We start from the raw sequence: 18348 nt of genomic DNA on the forward strand, positions 1-18348 counted from the left end.
GACCAAGGAACTATAAGCAGATAAATGGGTGTTGTTTCGCCAGGCGTGGTAGTGTGCGAATGAATTGATGAATTGATATACACACTAGTTGCATAAAATAAAATCTTTCTGAACTTTTTCAGTGTTTTACACTTTATAATTATCTGTGATGCAATTTAATACACTCATATTTCATTCATTAAGTCAACAAAAATTAACTTAGTCCCTACAATGAACGAGGTATCCCCTCATATGCTCAAGTGCCTGACACTCCAGAAGCTTCACAAGACCGAGGTGGAGACACTGGAGTGTTTTAAGTGGAGAAAGGACACACTCCGACTCACAGGAGCAGGACCACTGTGAAAAAAACAGTTACGTAGCAGGTCATGGGACAGTGCTAGTGTCACAATTCATGAGTGACAGTGTGGTGGGGACTAAGGGGAGAGGAGGGCCTGAAGGATGAGAAGGACGGAGGGAAGGGCTGGAGAAGCAGGAGGTGAGGAAAAGGAGCAGAGGAAAGAATTTGAAAGCAGCAGAATTCTTAGGTTTAAATACATTGTTTTATGGATTTTAATACATCCATCTACAGAGCCTAGCAGGGTGTCCTTGGCAGTTGTCTTTTAATACCTCACGTGGGTCTGCCTAAAAACTAATTTTTTATGTTAATCAGGTTTAAAAATTACTAAGTGTTCCTATAAAATATACACAACACTTAGAAGTGGATACTTCCTAAAAACAGACAGTGCATGAGCACTAGTCAGGGGCATTGTGACTACATTGAACAGTTGCAACTTTGAGGTGAATAAAGCCTGTAATGGCTTCTGGTTGCAACATATAGGAACACAGTCGCTACTTTGTATTGAGGAGATGTCCTGGACTCACACAGAAACTCAGAGCTATGGAATGATGGTAAATTTAAAATACTACAAGCAGGAGTCACAGATACATTGTCTGGGAAAGTGCAACTTAGTAGCTTTGTGAGTCCTGTTGTAAGGCTTTTGGATACATTTATACATCAAGGGGCCAAAGTCACATTTTTTACCTATTAGATTCCTGATCATTCAGGGGTTACCAAGATTCTGCTACCCACTGTAGTTAATAAACAAAGAGCAAATTGGTCTCTATTCTGTCTCAAGCACTCAGGCGCAACTCTTCCCGATTAAAAACAAAAACAACAACAACAAAAATCTACACCTCCATTCCCAGAGCAAGCTTACTCTCTGGCACCAAACTCCATGGGATGATTTTTCTTCTAGAAGAGTCCAGGTGGACAGGTAAGGAGTGGGAGTCAGGGAGTCCAGTTCAGGGACAGAGATTACGGGATGAAAAGTGAAAGGAGAGGGACGGGGCCCATGCCGAGGGTTTCTCCCTTGTTTCTCAGACAGCTCTTGGGCCAAGACTCAGGGAGACATTGAGATAGAGCCCTTGGCACAGAAGCAGAGGGGTCAGGGCGAAGTCCCAGGGCCCCAGGCGTGGTTCTCAGGGTCTCAGGCCCCGAAGGCGGTGTATGGATTGGGGAGTCCCAGCCTTGGGGATTCCCCAACTCCGCAGTTTCTTTTCTCCCTCTCCCAACCTATGTGGGGTCCTTCTTCCTGGATACTCACGACGCGGACTCAGTTCTCACTGCCATTGGGTGTCGGGTTTCCAGAGAAGCCAATCAGTGTCGTCGCGGTCGCGGTTCTAAAGTCCGCACGCACCCACCGGGACTCAGATTCTCCCCAGACGCCGAGGATGGCCGTCATGGCGCCCCGAACCCTCGTCCTGCTACTCTCGGGGGCCCTGGCCCTGACCCAGACCTGGGCGGGTGAGTGCGGGGTCGGGAGGGAAACGGCCTCTGCGGGGAGAAGCAAGGGGCCCGCCTGGCGGGGGCGCAGGACCGGGGGAGCCGCGCAGGGAGGAGGGTCGGGCTGGTCTCAGCCCCTCCTCGCCCCCAGGCTCCCACTCCATGAGGTATTTCTCCACATCGGTGTCCCGGCCCGGCCGCGGGGAGCCCCGCTTCATCGCCGTGGGCTACGTGGACGACACGCAGTTCGTGCGGTTCGACAGCGACGCCGCGAGCCAGAGGATGGAGCCGCGGGCGCCGTGGATAGAGCAGGAGGGTCCGGAGTATTGGGACGAGGAGACACGGAGTGTGAAGGCCTCCGCACAGACTGACCGAGTGGACCTGGGGACCCTGCGCGGCTACTACAACCAGAGCGAGGACGGTGAGTGACCCCGGCCCGGGGCGCAGGTCACGACCCCTCATCCTCCACCGACGGGCCGGGTCGCCCACAGTCTCCGGGTCCGAGATCCACCCCGAAGCCGCGGGACCCCGAGACCCTTGCCCCGGGAGAGGCCCAGGCGCCTTAATCCGGTTTCATTTTTCAGTTTAGGCCAAAAATCCCCCCGGGTTGGTCGGGGCCGGGCGGGGCTCGGGGAACAGGGCTGACCGCGGGGTCGGGGCCAGGTTCTCACACCATCCAGTTAATGTTTGGCTGCGACGTGGGGTCGGACGGGCGCTTCCTCCGCGGGTACCGGCAGGACGCCTACGACGGCAAGGATTACATCGCCCTGAACGAGGACCTGCGCTCTTGGACCGCGGCGGACATGGCGGCTCAGATCACCCAGCGCAAGTGGGAGGCGGCCCATGCGGCGGAGCAGCTGAGAGCCTACCTGGAGGGCACGTGCGTGGAGTGGCTCCGCAGATACCTGGAGAACGGGAAGGAGACGCTGCAGCGCACTGGTACCAGGGGCCACGGGACGCCTCCCTGATCGCCTGTAGATCTCCCGGGCTGTCCTCCCACAAGGAGGGGAGACAATTGGGACCAACACTAGAATATCACCCTCCCTCTGCTCCTGAGGGAGAGGAATCCTCCTGGGTTTCCAGATCCTGTACCAGAGAGTGACTCTGAGGTTCCTCCCTGCTCTCTGACACAATTAAGGGATAAAATCTCTGAAGGAATGACGGGAAGACGATCCCTCGAATACTGATGAGTGGTTCCCTTTGACACACACCGGCAGCAGCCTTGGGCCCGTGACTTTTCCTCTCAGGCCTTGTTCTCTGCTTCACACTCAATGTGTGTGGGGGTCTGAGGCCAGCACTTCTGAGTCCCTCAGCCTCCACTCAGTTCAGGACCAGAAGTCGCTGTTCCCTCCTCAGGGAATAGAAAATTATCCCAGGTGTCTGTGTCCAGGCTGGTGTCTGGATTCTGTGCTCTCTTCCCCATCCCGGGTGTCCTGTCCATTCTCAAGATGGCCACATGCATGCTGGTGGAGTGTCCCATGACAGATGCAAAATGCCTGAATTTTCTGACTCTTCCCGTCAGACCCCCCCAAGACACATATGACCCACCACCCCATCTCCGACCGTGAGGCCACCCTGAGGTGCTGGGCCCTGGGCTTCTACCCTGCGGAGATCACACTGACCTGGCAGCGGGATGGGGAGGACCAGACCCAGGACACGGAGCTCGTGGAGACCAGGCCTGCAGGGGATGGAACCTTCCAGAAGTGGGCAGCTGTGGTGGTACCTTCTGGAGAGGAGCAGAGATACACCTGCCATGTGCAGCATGAGGGTCTGCCCAAGCCCCTCACCCTGAGATGGGGTAAGGAGGGAGATGGGGGTGTCATGTCTCTTAGGGAAAGCAGGAGCCTCTCTGGAGACATTTAGCAGGGTCAGGGTCCCTCACCTTCCCCTTTTTTCCCAGAGCCGTCTTCCCAGCCCACCATCCCCATCGTGGGCATCATTGCTGGCCTGGTTCTCCTTGGAGCTGTGATCACTGGAGCTGTGGTCGCTGCCGTGATGTGGAGGAGGAAGAGCTCAGGTGGAGAAGGGGTGAAGGGTGGGGTCTGAGATTTCTTGTCTCACTGAGGTTTCCAAGCCCCAGCTAGAAATGTGCCCTGTCTCATTACTGGGAAGCACCATCCACAATCATGGGCCGACCCAGCCTGGGCCCTGTGTGCTAGCACTTACTCTTTTGTAAAGCACCTGTGACAATGAAGGACAGATTTATCACCTTGATTATGGTGGTGATGGGACCTGATCCCAGCAGTCACAAGTCACAGGGGAAGGTCCCTGAGGACAGACCTCAGGAGGGCGATTGGTCCAGGACCCACATCTGCTTTCTTCATGTTTCCTGATCCTGCCCTGGGTCTGCAGTCACACATTTCTGGAAACTTCTCTGGGGTCCAAGACTAGGAGGTTCCTCTAGGACCTTAAGGCCCTGGCTCCTTTCTGGTATCTCACAGGACATTTTCTTCCCACAGATAGAAAAGGAGGGAGCTACTCTCAGGCTGCAAGTAAGTATGAAGGAGGCTGATGCCTGAGGTCCTTGGGATATTGTGTTTGGGAGCCCATGGGGGAGCTCACCCACCCCACAATTCCTCCTCCAGCCACATCTTCTGTGGGATCTGACCAGGTTCTGTTTTTGTTCTACCCCAGGCAGTGACAGTGCCCAGGGCTCTGATGTGTCTCTCACAGCTTGTAAAGGTGAGAGCTTGGAGGGCCTGATGTGTGTTGGGTGTTGGGTGGAACAGTGGACACAGCTGTGCTATGGGGTTTCTTTGCATTGGATGTATTGAGCATGCGATGGGCTGTTTAAAGTGTGACCCCTCACTGTGACAGATATGAATTTGTTCATGAATATTTTTTTCTATAGTGTGAGACAGCTGCCTTGTGTGGGACTGAGAGGCAAGAGTTGTTCCTGCCCTTCCCTTTGTGACTTGAAGAACCCTGACTTTGTTTCTGCAAAGGCACCTGCATGTGTCTGTGTTCTTGTAGGCATAATGTGAGGAGGTGGGGAGACCACCCCACCCCCATGTCCACCATGACCCTCTTCCCACGCTGACCTGTGCTCCCTCCCCAATCATCTTTCCTGTTCCAGAGAGGTGGGGCTGAGGTGTCTCCATCTCTGTCTCAACTTCATGGTGCACTGAGCTGTAACTTCTTCCTTCCCTATTAAAATTAGAACCTGAGTATAAATTTACTTTCTCAAATTCTTGCCATGAGAGGTTGATGAGTTAATTAAAGGAGAAGATTCCTAAAATTTGAGAGACAAAATAAATGGAACACATGAGAACCTTCCAGAGTCCACGTGTTGCTTATGCTGATTTGTTGCAGGGGAGGAGACTAGATGGGGCTGTGCCCAGTTTTTGTTCCGGCCACCATGGGCTTTATGTGGTCACTGCTTGGCTGGGTCATCTTTGCTGCTCCATTGTCCTTGGCCCTTCAGTAGAACCTTGTCCCACCAAGACCTGTGATCACAGGGAGTTGGATGTCACCTAGGGTGGTCCCTGCATACAAATCTCCTTGTGGTATCAAGAGACAAATGTTCAGACCTGTCCAGGTCTTGCCTTCCTCCCAGGGCTTTTTCCTCAATTGTATTTTCGATTTTTCTCCAATCTTTTTAAAGGAACCAGATTGTGACATTTGCAGAGAGGAGGGGTCCCATAGTTTCTCATCATGATTAACTTTCTGTTGGAACTCCTCTTCTGCCCTCCTACTCTTCTTCCTGCTCTGAGTTGTAGTAATCCTAGTGCTGGCTCCAATCCAAACTCTTAGATTTATAAAGCAGAGTCTAATTTAGATTCATATGTGGTTGGAAAATTGTACCCATAAGGCTAGGGTTATTGTTCCTGAAGAGAAATATATGGTTTTGTGCTGAAGTGTGCAGGAGGGTTGGTGTGGGAGGAGGGAGGACACACAAGCAGCCCTGGTGAGAAAAGCACTGGCGGCATGGATGTCCATGTGAACTTATGTTCTTTAGCTGCCACAAAACAGCATTTGCCCTGTGGCTACATTAATAAAGGTATGGGCTTTAGAATAGGGAGGTGCTCTACAGTGATCATTCATTCAACTGACATTTGTTGTCTGCTAGGGATATGACTGCTTTTGCATTTAGAAAGCATCCTTAAAGTAAAAACAGAAAAATTTCTGGGGTTATGGTGCATACGTTCTAGATGCAGGCTTGTCCAACCCGTGGCTCGTGGGCTGCATGTGGCCCAGGACAATTTTGAATGTGAGGACTTTTTTGCTTATCTGTGGTGAACCTGAGTCCTGGAGTGAGTGCACCCACCTCCCTCAGGGTCAGGAGTGAATGCTTCAGGAACCCTCCTTTTCAGTGACCTGCAAAAGATAAAGGGCACATTTACTGTGATAACCCAGAGTATCAGCCAAGGGGGCTTGACTTTCAAGGAGTTGTGGGGAAGGTTAATAAAGGGTGGTGTCCCAGGGTCAGAAAAGATGGTCAGACAGCAAGGGCACTTCTTGATATCTATGATAAGCATGTGGAATTGAGGAGCAAGCTTCAGATTCAGAATCCAGTGACTAAGGACACATCTATATCCCTAAGAGAAAGAACCTTGGGACACGATGATGGTTACATGCTGGGACAATTCCATCAGCCCTTCTGCAAAGGAGCCTATAGCCATTTAATCAGGAGATGGGATAAGTATTAACATTGGGTGTGAGCTGACATTGCTGCCCAGATTCCCACAGCACCATTATGTCCCCCATCACACTGGGGCTTACAGAGGCCGGGGAATAAACCTAGACACATTATGCCCCATGGTGGAATCACCGGTTCCATAAATTCTGTCCTGATTATCTCCCCATTCTCTTAGTGCATAATTGGCCTTGATGCACTGGCAACTGGAGTCACCCCACACTGTGTCCCTAGTCTGGAGAGTAAGGGATCTCATTGTGCTGAAGCCCAAAGGGAAACATCCCTCATCCAAGCCAAACCAGAAGCAATATTGTGCCCCAGGGTGGGTCTTGTGGAGGGTACTGCAGGTATTATAGGGGTGGCACTGCCATTACAGACCTGAACGATGCGGGGTGGTGTTGGGATTGCCTGTTATCTCCATATAACTCAGCAATCTGTACCTGCAGAAGCCTGATATGGCTAAAGAATGAATGGAATTACTCCAGACTTGACCAAGTAGGAGTCCTGATTGCAGCCGCCATGCTGGCTGGATATCACTGCCTGCGGAGATTAATAAGGCCTCAGGCACATGGCATGCAGCTGTGGATTTGGTGAGTGCATTCCCTCCCATTTCATTTAGAAGATGGATATGGAATGATTCACATTCACATGGGATTTATAATACATTTATTGATAGCTTGCATCAGGGCTACCTTAACTCCTCAACCTTCTATAAATATCACCTTAAGAGACCTGGACGAATCAGACATCTCACAGAATACTAAATCTCTTCATTTCATTGGCAATATCACATAAATTGGGAAGGATGAACAAGAGCAGGAAAGTACGCTGAATTCCCTGGCAAAACATGTGCACTATAGAAGGTGAAGATAAACCTTACAGAGCTTCAAGAGTGGCCACTGCAGTGAAGTGTTATGGGTCCAGTGGTTAGGGGCATGCAGAGCTCCCCCCTCCCCACCCCACCAAAGTAAAAGACAAACTTGCATCTTGCATCCTTACCAGAAGGAAGGAAGCACACTACTTGGTGAGCCTCTCTGGGTTCTGGCAACAGCACATTCCACATCTAAGTTTATTGCTTTGGCTGACACTCTGGGTGATATAGGAGGAGGCCAGCTTTGAGTGGGGCCTGGACTGGAAAGGACACTGCAGCAGACCCAGGCTGTGGTGCAGTCAGTCACCATCCCTCAGACCTCTGGTGCTGGAGGTGGCGGTCTGGGGAAAGAAGCAGGATGGAGCTGAACCAAGCATCAGTGGGAAAGTCAGAATGCAGGGCCTGGGATCAGGAGTAAGGCCATGGAGTCCACAGCAGAGAAACATGCTCCATGTTAGAAGCAACTTTTAGCATGTTACTGGCCCTGATAAGATAGAATGCTTGAGCATAGGACACCAAGCAACCATGTGATTCCAAGTGCCCGTGTGTATTGGCTTCTATGTGACCCATAGAGTCATTCACTGGACAGGCCCAGCGGCATCTATCATGAGACGAAAATGGTCCATGTCGGTTGAGCCTCAATTCCATGTTAACACCCACAGAAAACACCCAGTCCTGATGTGGCCCTGAATAACCAAACAAATTGAAGACAAATTGAAGTTAGCCAGTCTGCATCATGGATCAGCCCAGGCCTGATAGGAAGGACCCGTGAGTGGAGCAACCACAGTGGCAGGGATGAAGCTACAAATGAGTCCAGCAGCACTGTCTCTCCACTACCAAGGCCCACCCAGCTACTGCTTCCTCTGAATACTCTGCTCGTGAGCATTGCAGGCCAATGATAGGCACCGATAGGGCACTATTTCTTAAAGTAACTGACTAGCCCCTAAGTGACAAGTTGAATAGCTTGAACACCATCCATCCTGGAAGGGGCAGAAGTTCATCCTCACAGGGATAGGATCACAGGGATTCGATGTGGTGTGGTTTTCCTCTCTGCTCTCAGACCCTCAGTCAACAACACTATTGGCATTCCTGATCCACTGGCTCAGAATTTCAGTACATTATCTGCCTGGGGGACACACCTCTTGGGGAAGGGGATGAAGTGTGGGCCCTGACCATGGGATCCCCTGGTCATATCACCACCTGCGCCTCTCAAGTGCTGCCAGGCACACAGAGTCATGGACAGGACTCTACAGGCACAACTCAGTACCAGCTTGGATGAAACCCTCTGAGGAATGGGTGCCATCTTTCAGGATGTGATGCATGTATTGAATCAAAGACGTCTCTAAGGCACTGTTTTCAGAAGGAAGAATACGTGGGTCCAAAAACCAAGAAGTCAAAGCAGGTGTGTCTCATTCCTTATATTCACCCCCAGGGTGATTTACTTATAAGTAAATAAATAAATACATAAATAACATGAATACATAAATAAATTTATTTATGCATGTATGTATGCATGTATGTATGTATTTATTTATTTATTTATTTTATTCATTATATTCACCCCCAGGGTGATTTTGCTCTTCTTACTTCCAAAATCTGGACTCTGCAGGGTAGGAGGTCCTGGTTTCCCAAAGAGGGCACCCTGGCAAGGAGACAAATGAGAGTCCATGGAACTACACATTGTGGTTGCACCCATGGATATTTGAATAGTATGTGCCCAGAGACAAGCAGGTGAGAAGAGGAGGAGGCAGGGCTGCTATCACACAATGAGGGCAGGAGAAGTATGTGTGGAAACCAGGAATCCACTTGGGGACGTCCTGGTTTCCCTTGTCCGTTGTGTGAGCAGAATCATCCAGCAACCCAGCCTGAGAGGGTTTGATATTCAAGAGCCCAGAACCCTCAGGAAGGAAGGATTGAGTGATACTCCTAGGTAATGTCCCACGTCTCTGCTTCTGTGCTCGGACATCCTCAGCAGGATTAGTGCAGAAGCCCTGCTTCCATGAGTTGTTCCCAGCCAGTGACCGGTCACAGCAAGCACACTAAGGCAGGCCATTACTGGGAGACATGGGACTCCTCTGATGGCCAAATGTGGCTCCAGGACTCCTCCATGCCCTTCCTCAACTCTCCTTAGACTGCCTCTGCTCTAGGATGAGTCGAACAGACCTTGTCTCCTTCTTTCCAGCACTTGGGGTCACAACTGCATCATTGTCTGCCGCCTTTTCCAGGGATTTCTGGCTCGCTTCTCATGTTCGCTTACAGGTGTGTCCCCTCATAAGATGCCGTAGACTTTAAGCTCATCTTGGCATCTGCTCCTTGGAGGACTTGGACTAAAAAGCATTGCCATGTGCACACCAATAACTCTTACTTATTCCAACCTGTAAAATCCATCTCTTTATCCAACTTCTGCCACCCCCATAAAATCTATTTTGCGCGCGTTTGTAGTATCTCTTTGAATTAACAGTTATTTGTTGTATTAAGCCACTAAATTTTGAGGTAGTTTGTGACACAGCAGTTAATAACTATTAAGGCTTTCTTAAGTTTCTGTTATTCCATGGATGTTATCTACATGTTTTAATTCCCTGCATTTTAATAATATTAGCCACACTTGCTGTTTCCAATCCTTTCCTCCTATTCTTTTTTGAAAATGTTCATTTTGTCTTTCTCTGTCCTTCCATCTTTCTTTCCTCCTTTCCTCCCTCAGAGCTTTCTCCCTCCCTCCACTTTTTCACAAACTCTATGTGGTTAGGCTAAAAAGAAGCATTATTTGAATCTTATGCTTAAAGTATAATGCCATAATTTACAGGATAAAAGTAAAGAAAAGGAAGTTATTAATGGAATATGAAAAAATGCCTGGGGTGATTCTGTAGCCAAGACAGTGGTTTTTCACATGTAATCTCCACCTTCAACTGAGTGTTTTCAGAACACATGAGCAACATAAGTTCTTTCCCATTCTTGGTACAAGCACTTGGGAAATCAAATTAGCCTTATCTTGTATGATTAATGTCCATACACTGTATAATCCCACCACCTGCTCCTGATCATACACTCTGGGGATATTTTTGGCTATGTGTCCCAGAGACGTGTACACCAATGTTTATGGCAAAAAAACTGGAAACAATCACATATGCATCAATGGGAATTAACAAAATTGTGATATAATCATGAAAAGTAAAACTTCAGCAGTAAAAATGAATGAACAGCACCCTCCCACATCAGAGATAACTCTCCTACACATAACGCGCATCACAGAAGAATACATATAGTGTGAGTTCTCTGAACAGGGAAGTTAAAAAAACAGGTCAGACTGTGATTTGGGTATATATATTTATTGTAAAAATCTTTAGAGACAGTGCAAAGGACTAGTAAATACAAGACTCAAGATAGAGGTTCCTTTTGGTGGATAGGATTGGGCAACAGTCTAGGGTGGCTTCATAGGTTCTGTTTCTTATGCCAGGAGAGGATGTCCAGGTAATTAGTTACTTGATCATAAATCTTTATTTATTTATTTATTCATTTATTTTTGAGATGGAGTCTCACTCTTGTTGCCCAAGCGGGAGTGCAGTGGTGTGATCTCGTCTCACTGCAACCTCCACCTCCCATGTTCAAGCGATTCTCCTACCTCAGCCTCTGAGTAGCTAGGATTACAGGCACCTGCCTTGATGCCTGGCTAATTTTTGTATTTTTCATACAGACTGTGCTTCACCATGTTAGCCAGGCTGGTCTCTAACTCCTGATCTCAGGTGATCCACCCACTTCGGCCTCCCAAAATGCTGGGATTAGAAGCATGAGCCACCACTCCCGGCCCACAAATATTTATAGTGGCAATTTTCAAAATGCACCTTGTGTGCCATTCCTGATTATTTGGAAATGAAAGAGAAAAGAAAACACAAAAGTTCATTGCAAGGAAACTTAGCGATAACTACATGAGTTAAAACAAAGCCACAGCCAATTGTAAGGAGCCATGTGACAGAGAGTACCAGGATGCCATGAAAAAATAGCCTTGGCTAGAAATAGGTCATTTGATTCTTGGCTAATTGGCAACTCTCTACATTCTCTGGTGTACAATGTTCAATCTGATGTGCAAGGCAATTGTATCTCGCAAAGAATTTGAGAATTTGATATGTTGCTCAATTTTACCACAGACACAAGTGAATTAAACTTTTACAGAATAGAAAAAAAGCACTGTCGAGCAAAATAAATTAAATGAAAACACATAAAGGAATAACTAGTGAAGAAATAGCAATAAGAATGGAAAACATGAAAGAGCTTCTTTTACAGCAACATTAGAAGCACAAAATAACTGTATTTTTCAGAATCATACTGGAGTCCAAATCACTTCTACCACATCTAATTAAAAAACACAGCGAAAGATGTTAAACTGATCAATGGATGCCCACTGAATACCCAGTTATTGAAAAATCTTGTTCCTAGATTGGAGTTAACCATTTCCGCCTACCACATCAAACCAAATCGTTGTCGTGATGCTAAGCTAGCTGTACAGACAAAGACGTGAGACACATTTTCTCTAACTGCAAAGCACCCTGATTAGGCAAATATTTTTGTAGAAGCTTGAGTAAGAAAATTGACATTTTCGTCATTCTTAAACGGAATTAGTAGCTTCTGAGGAAAAAGAAAGATAGTTATGATTGTAAAGGCATTATTATACGGCACCAGTCTTGGGACTCTTTGATCTAGCTACTGTATTTTCTCAACTTTCTTGCAACTCATCAAAGAGAACATTAATATTAAAGGCATTTGCAAAAAAAATCTGAGATATTGTTATGTCTCCATTCTCTGTCTCAAAGTTTTATTCATTACTTTACAAAAGATAATTTTAAAGTATTAAAGAAAATTAGTCAGATACAAGAAGTATTTGATTTACAAAATCCTGAAACAATAATGTTAATTGTGGTGCCAGCTACTTGGGAGGCTGAAGGAGGAGCATGGATGGCATGAGCCCAGGAGGTTGAGGCTTCAGTGAGTCATGAGCATGCCACTGCATTCCAGCCAGGGCAACACAGTGATACGTTGTCTAAAAATAACTAACTAACTAACTAACTAACTAACTAACTAAATAAATAAATAAATAAATAATGGAGGCAGTGCACGAGCCCTGGTGAAGGGCACTTTGGCTGCATTGAGCACTTGCAGATTTGAGGTGATTACATTCTGTACGTTACTTAACATGCATACCGTACATACTTAACATGCATATAAATTATCTGATACTCCTCCTTGCAGAGGTGCAGCTTCATTCCCTTCCTGTGAGTGTGGCCTGAACTTAATGACTCGCTTACAGACTGATAGAGTAATGCTGAGTTAATAGTTTGTGACTCTGGGTGTAGATCATAAGACTCAGTAAGTCTAGGAGCAGTCGCTCGCGCCTGTAATCCCAACACTTTGGGAGGTCAAGAGGGCGGATCATGAAGTCAGAAGTTCGAGACCAGCCTGGCCAAGATGGTGAAACCCCGTCTCTACTAAAAATACAAAAATTAGCCAGGTGTGGTGGTGCATGCCTGTAATCCCAGTTGCTCAGGAGGCTGAGGCAGGAGAATCACTTGAACCTGGAAGTCGGAGGTTGCAGTGAGCCAAGATCCAGCCACTGCATTCCAGCCTGGGTGACAGGGTGAGATTCTGTCTCAAAAAACAAACAAACAAAAAAACTCACTGCAGCTTCTACTTTGGTTCTGGTTTTCTCTTTCTCTGGGATCATGAGCCTTGGGGGAAGCCAGCTGCTGTGTCATAAGCAGGCCTGTGGAAAGCTCCAAGTGACTAGGAAGTGAGGCCTCCTGGGGCCAGACAATAAGAAGATGAAGCCTCTTCCAACAGCCACGTGGGATATTCTTGTGACTTGTGAATCCCCAGCCCCATTTGAGCCCTCAGATGTTAAAGCCCTGGATGACAACTAGACCACAATTTTGTGAGTGGCCCTGAGCCAGAAGAACTTTGAGAAACCTTTCCTGGATTCCTGACCACTAGAAACTGTGAGACATGATAAATATTTGTTGATTTGAGTTGCTAAGTTTTAAGTGACTTGTTATGCATCAGTAGATAACTAACACACCTTCACAAGAGAGGATGAATCACTGAATTTTTCATTTGCTCTAAATTGATTATAAGATATTAAACATGTCATTTGCTTTTAATATTTAACAAGAATTTTCATTGTTATATAAGATATATTTTATTATCACTAACAATGATCTATTTTTTTTTACCTTCAATTTGTATGTTCTATTCAAACACAAAAGGAAGATCCAGGCTATGCTAGGGTGATTCTATGATGACACCCCAATAACCACCCTTGGTTACTCACATTACCCCAGTTACTCTGTTGACACTAATGTAGGTGCTGCTGTGAAGGGATTTTGCAGATGTATTCCAGGTCTCCTGTCAGTTGGCTTTAAGATGAGGATTATTCTGCTTAGACGGTCCTAATCAGGTAAGCTCTGAAAAGGACTGGGTTCTTCCTGAGAATAGAGACTCACAGTGTGAGAGGGATTCAGTGTGAGGGGCTTCCTCCACTGTGGGCTTTGAAAATGGTGGGATCATGGGGAAAGAACACTGGTGGCCAATAGGAATTAGAAGCCCTCCCCACTGTCTACTCTGATAGCCTGAAGGAAACAGGGACCTTAGTCCTACAATTACCAGAAACCGAATTCTGCCAACGAGCTCTATATAAGCTTGGGGGAGAATCCCAATCTTAAGATGAGGATACAGCTTTGCGAAACCCTGAACAAAGAATCTCTGACACTAGGCCTGGATTTCTGATGAAGGAAATGCAGAAAAATAAATGAGTGCTCTTTTAAGCCACTAAGTTTGTGGTAATTGGTTATGTACTAATAGAAAATTCATAAACAGATTCAACAGCTAAGCATATGACATTTTCTCCAATAGAATGAATTTATGAACTGATATGCATAGTAGTTGCATAAAACCAAATGTTTCCTAACTTGCTTTGCATTTTTCGTTTTGTGATTTTTGTGTGATACAATTTTTAACACAATCATATTTCATTCATTCAAGAAAATTAACTTAGTGCCTACTATGTGCCAGATATGCTTTTATATGCTGCAGACACAACTTTGATCAAAACAACCCAAAGTCCCTGTGCTCATGTGCCTTCCATTCTAGAGGCTTCTTGAGAGTGAGATGGAGTCATTGGAGTGTTTTAAGTGAAGAAATGACACAATCTGACTCACATTAGCAGGATTTCTGACCATTGTGGGGAGAACAGTCATGGGCAGCAGGCGAGGGGACAGAGCTAGGGCCACAATTCAGTAGTGACAGAGTAGTAGAGACTAAGGGGAAAGGAGGGCCTGATGGGTGACAGGGACAGAGAGAAGGGCTGGAGAAGCAGGAGGTGAGGTAAAGGAACAGAGACAAAGAATTCTAAAGCAATAGAATTCTCGGACTTAAACACATGGTTTTATAGATTTTTAATCCATTTATCCTCAGAGCCTGGCACAGTGTTATTTGCACCTTGGTCTTTAATACATTCTGTGGGGCTGTCTAATAACTAATTGCCTCATTATGATAAACAGGTTAGAAAAGAATACCAAGTGTCCCAATAAAATATGCACATAGCTTAGATGTGAATAATTCCTAAATATAGGCAGGTGCATGAGATGGCCATTGTGGCTCATGCCTGTAATACCAGCATTTTGGGAGGCTGAGGCAGGAGGATCACTTGAGCTCAGGAGTTCAAGACTAGCCAGAGCAACATAGGGAGACCTCATTTCTACAAATTTTTTTTTTTAGAAAAATTAGCCAGGAGTGGTGGTACAAGCCTGTGGTACCAGATACTTGGAGGCTGAAGGAGGAGCATTGATCGCATGAGCCCAGGAGTTCGAGGCTTCAGTGAGTCATGAGCGTGCCACAGCACTCCAGCTAGGGCAACAGAGTGATACTCGCTTTAAAAATAACTAACTAACTAAATAAATAAATAAATGAATAATAAATAAAGACGGTGCATGAGCACTGGTGAAGGGCACTTTGGCTGCATTGAGCACTTGCAAATTTGAGGTGATTAAATTCTGTACAGGCTCCTGGTTGCAATACACGGTAACACATTGTGCTTTGTATTGAGATGTCCTGGACTCGCGCACACAAACTCAGGGCTATAAGATACAGATAATTTAAAAATACAACAGACCAGAGTCACAGATACACAGTCTGGGAAAGTAAAACTTAACTTTGTGAGTCTAACTGCAATGCGTTTAGACACATTTATATATAATGGGGCCAAAAATCACCTCTTTTACAAATTAGATTGGTGATCATTCAGGGGTTACCAAGACTGTGCTACCCACTGTACTGCGCTACCCACTGTTACTAAGATTGTGCTACTCCGCTGCGGGACCAGCGGAGATCCTCCACCCAATAAAAGCCCCAGGCGCCTATACGGGATTCCATTTTCAGGTCAGGCCCAAATTCCCGGGGATTGGTCGAGGCTGAGGCGGGGCTCAGCGGCCTGGGCTGACCGCGGTCGCTGGGAATGGGTCTCACACCCTCCAATGGGTACACAGCTGCGACGTGGACTCGGACTGCAGCCTCCTCAGTGGGTATGAACATACCCTTTGACGGCGCCAGTTACCTCGTCCTAAACCAGGAACTGCGCTCTCTGACTGCAGCGGACAAGGCGGCTCAGATGCCCTGGCGGAGGAACAGGCAGAGCTGCTCAAAACCTACCTGCAGGGAAGGTGAGCGGAGTGGCTCAGCAAAGTCCTTAAGAATGGGAAGGAGACGCTGCAGTGCCCAGGTACCAGTGGCCACGGGGCGTCTCCCTGATCTCCTGCAGATCTCCTTGAGTCACATTCCAAAAGAAGGGAAGGAAAATGGGACCAACGCTAAAACATCCCTCTCCCTCTTGTGAGGAGGAAGAGTCCTCCCGGGTTTTCAGGTCCTATACTAGAGAGTGACTGAGGGCCTGCCCTGCACTCTGGGACAATTAAAGGATGAAGTCTCTGAGGGAAAGGAGGGGAAGACAATCCCTGGAATACTGATCCGCGGTCCCCTTTGTCCCCACAGCAGCCTTGGGCACCAGGAATTTTCCTCTCAGGCCTTGTTCTCTGCCTCACACTCAATGTGTATTTGTGGGTCTGATTCCAGCTTTTTTGACCTCGGCCTCCGCTCAGGTCAGGACCAGAAATCTCTGTTCCGGCCTCAGACACTAAAACTTTCTAAGGAATAGAAGATTGCCCCAGGTGCCTGTGTCTAGACTGGTGTCTGAGTTGCTCCCTTCCCCACTTCAGGTGTCCCGTCAATTTTCAGGATGGTCCCATGAGGTGGAATGTCCCATGAGGAATGCAAAGTGCCTGAATTTTCTGACTCTTCCCCTCAGAACCCCAAAAGACTCACATGACCCACCACCCCATCTCTGACCATGAGGCCACCCTGAGGTGCTGGGCTCTGGGCTTCTACCCTGTGGAGATCACACTGACCCAGTAGTGGGATGGACAGGACCAAATGTAGGATGCAGAGGTTGTGGAGACCACACTTGCAGGGTACAGAACCTTCCAGAAGTGGGCAGCTGTGGTGGTGTCTTCTGGAGAGGAGCAGAGATACACATGCCATGTGCAGCACGATGGGCTGCCAGAGCCCCTCACCCTGAGATGGGTAAGGAAGGGGATGAGGGGTCATGTCTCTTCTCACGGGAACTAGGAGCCCTTCTGGAGCCCTTCAGCAAGGTCAGGGTTTGAGGCCTGATGGTCAGGGCCCCTCACGTTCCCCTCCTTTCTTACAGCTGTCTTCCCAGCCCACCATCCCCATCATGGGCATCGTTACTGTCCTGGTTGTTCTTGGTGCTGTTTTCACCAGAGCTGTGGTCACTGCTGTGATGTGAAAGAATAAGAGCCCAGGTAGGAAAGGGGTGAGCTCCGAGTTTTCTTCTTCCATTGGTGGATTCCCAGCCCCAGATGGGAGTTGGCTTGTATCCTGCCTAGTCGTGAGGCACCATCTCTGTCTATCAACACTTACTCTTTTGTAAAGAACTTGTGAAAATGAAGGACAAATTTATCACCTTCATTGGAGTCATGGGAACCTGGCTCCCAGCAGTCACAGGTCAGGGGAAGGTACCCGCAGAGGACAGACCTCACTAGGACGATTAGTCCAGTTTCAACACATCCTCTTACCTAGGGTTTCCTGATTCTGACCTGGGTCTGCAGTCACAGTTCTGGAAACTCCTCTGGGATCTCATGACCCTGCTTCCTCCCTGGCCTTTCACAGTTTGTTTTCTTTCCACAGATGGAAAAGGAGGCAGCTATGCTCAGGCTTCATGTAAGTGTGGTAGGGGTGGGAAGAGTGATCCCTGAGATCCTTGGGATAGTGTAGACAGGAGCCCATGGGGGAGCTCACCACCCCACAATTCCTCCTTTAGTCACATCATCTGTGGGCTCTGACCAGATTTTGTTTTTGTTCCACCCGAAACAGGGACAGTACCCAGGGCTCTGATGTGTCTCTCAAGGCTTGTAAAATGACAACTTAGGGGGCCTGAAGGGAAGGAGGAGTTGGGGCATAGGGGACACAACTAGGCTCTGGAGATTCTTTGATTTGGAATTTTTCAGGGTGTGGTGGGCTGTTCAGTGTCACCACTTACTATGACTGATCTGAATTCGTTCATGACTATTTTTTTTCTAAGACTGCCTTGTGAGGGACTGAGATGCAAGATTTATTCATGCCTCCCCTTTGTGACTTCAAGGGCCTCTGTCTTCTCTTTCTGCCAAGGTGTCTGAATGTGTCTACATCCCTGGTATCATGTGAGAAGTGGGGAGACCAGCCCACCCTCATGTCCACCATGACCCCTGATATTGTTTGGATCTGTGTCTCCACCCAAATCTCATGTTCACTTGTAATCACTAAGGTTGGAGGTGGCACCTCAGGGAGGTGATTGGCTCATGAGGATGGATCCTTCATGAATAGTTTAGGACCATCTCTTTGGTGCTGTTCTTGTGATAGTTCTCACAACGTCTGGTGTTTAAAAGTGTGTGGTACCTCCCTGCTCTCTCTCCCTCCTACTCCAGGCTTGTAAGTCATGCCTACTTCCCCTTAACCTTCCAGCATGATTGAAAATTTCCTGAG

The 18348-nt window shown here is 47.5% G+C and overlaps 2 protein-coding genes and 1 long non-coding RNA gene across 7 annotated transcripts in view; 2 read left to right on the plus strand and 1 right to left on the minus strand.

Moving 5' to 3' along the window:
• Nucleotides 1-399: 399 nt before the first annotated feature.
• Nucleotides 400-5033, plus strand: PATR-A (patr class I histocompatibility antigen, A-126 alpha chain). 4 transcript variants are annotated; one of them, XM_054685551.2, is made up of 10 exons: nucleotides 400-475; nucleotides 1116-1253; nucleotides 1628-1783; nucleotides 1914-2183; nucleotides 2426-2701; nucleotides 3285-3560; nucleotides 3663-3779; nucleotides 4222-4254; nucleotides 4397-4444; nucleotides 4614-5033. In XM_054685551.2, exons 1-10 carry the CDS (start codon nucleotides 439-441, stop codon nucleotides 4616-4618), a joined length of 1356 nt encoding a protein of 451 aa, XP_054541526.2. In that variant the 5' UTR covers nucleotides 400-438; the 3' UTR covers nucleotides 4619-5033.
• Nucleotides 5034-5696: 663 nt separating this feature from the next.
• LOC104006775 (uncharacterized) overlaps nucleotides 5697-18348 on the minus strand; it is a 123070-nt gene continuing 110418 nt past the window's right edge. Inside the window, exons 5-6 of one of the 2 annotated variants that reach the window (XR_010157650.1) lie at nucleotides 7398-7610; nucleotides 5697-6079 (exon numbers count right to left, since the gene is read on the minus strand). The gene's annotated coding sequence lies outside the window, so the exon portion shown is untranslated. The remainder of the gene's footprint in view (nucleotides 6080-7397; nucleotides 7611-18348) is intronic. The other variant, XR_010157656.1, reaches the window with a different exon arrangement.
• On the plus strand, nucleotides 6845-8775 carry LOC134810185 (uncharacterized). The gene is made up of 2 exons (XR_010157664.1): nucleotides 6845-6988; nucleotides 7075-8775. It is a non-coding gene; the product is annotated as an uncharacterized LOC134810185 (long non-coding RNA).

Source organism: Pan troglodytes, chromosome 5 (assembly GCF_028858775.2).
Source record: "Pan troglodytes isolate AG18354 chromosome 5, NHGRI_mPanTro3-v2.0_pri, whole genome shotgun sequence".
Lineage (NCBI taxonomy): Eukaryota > Metazoa > Chordata > Mammalia > Primates > Hominidae > Pan > Pan troglodytes.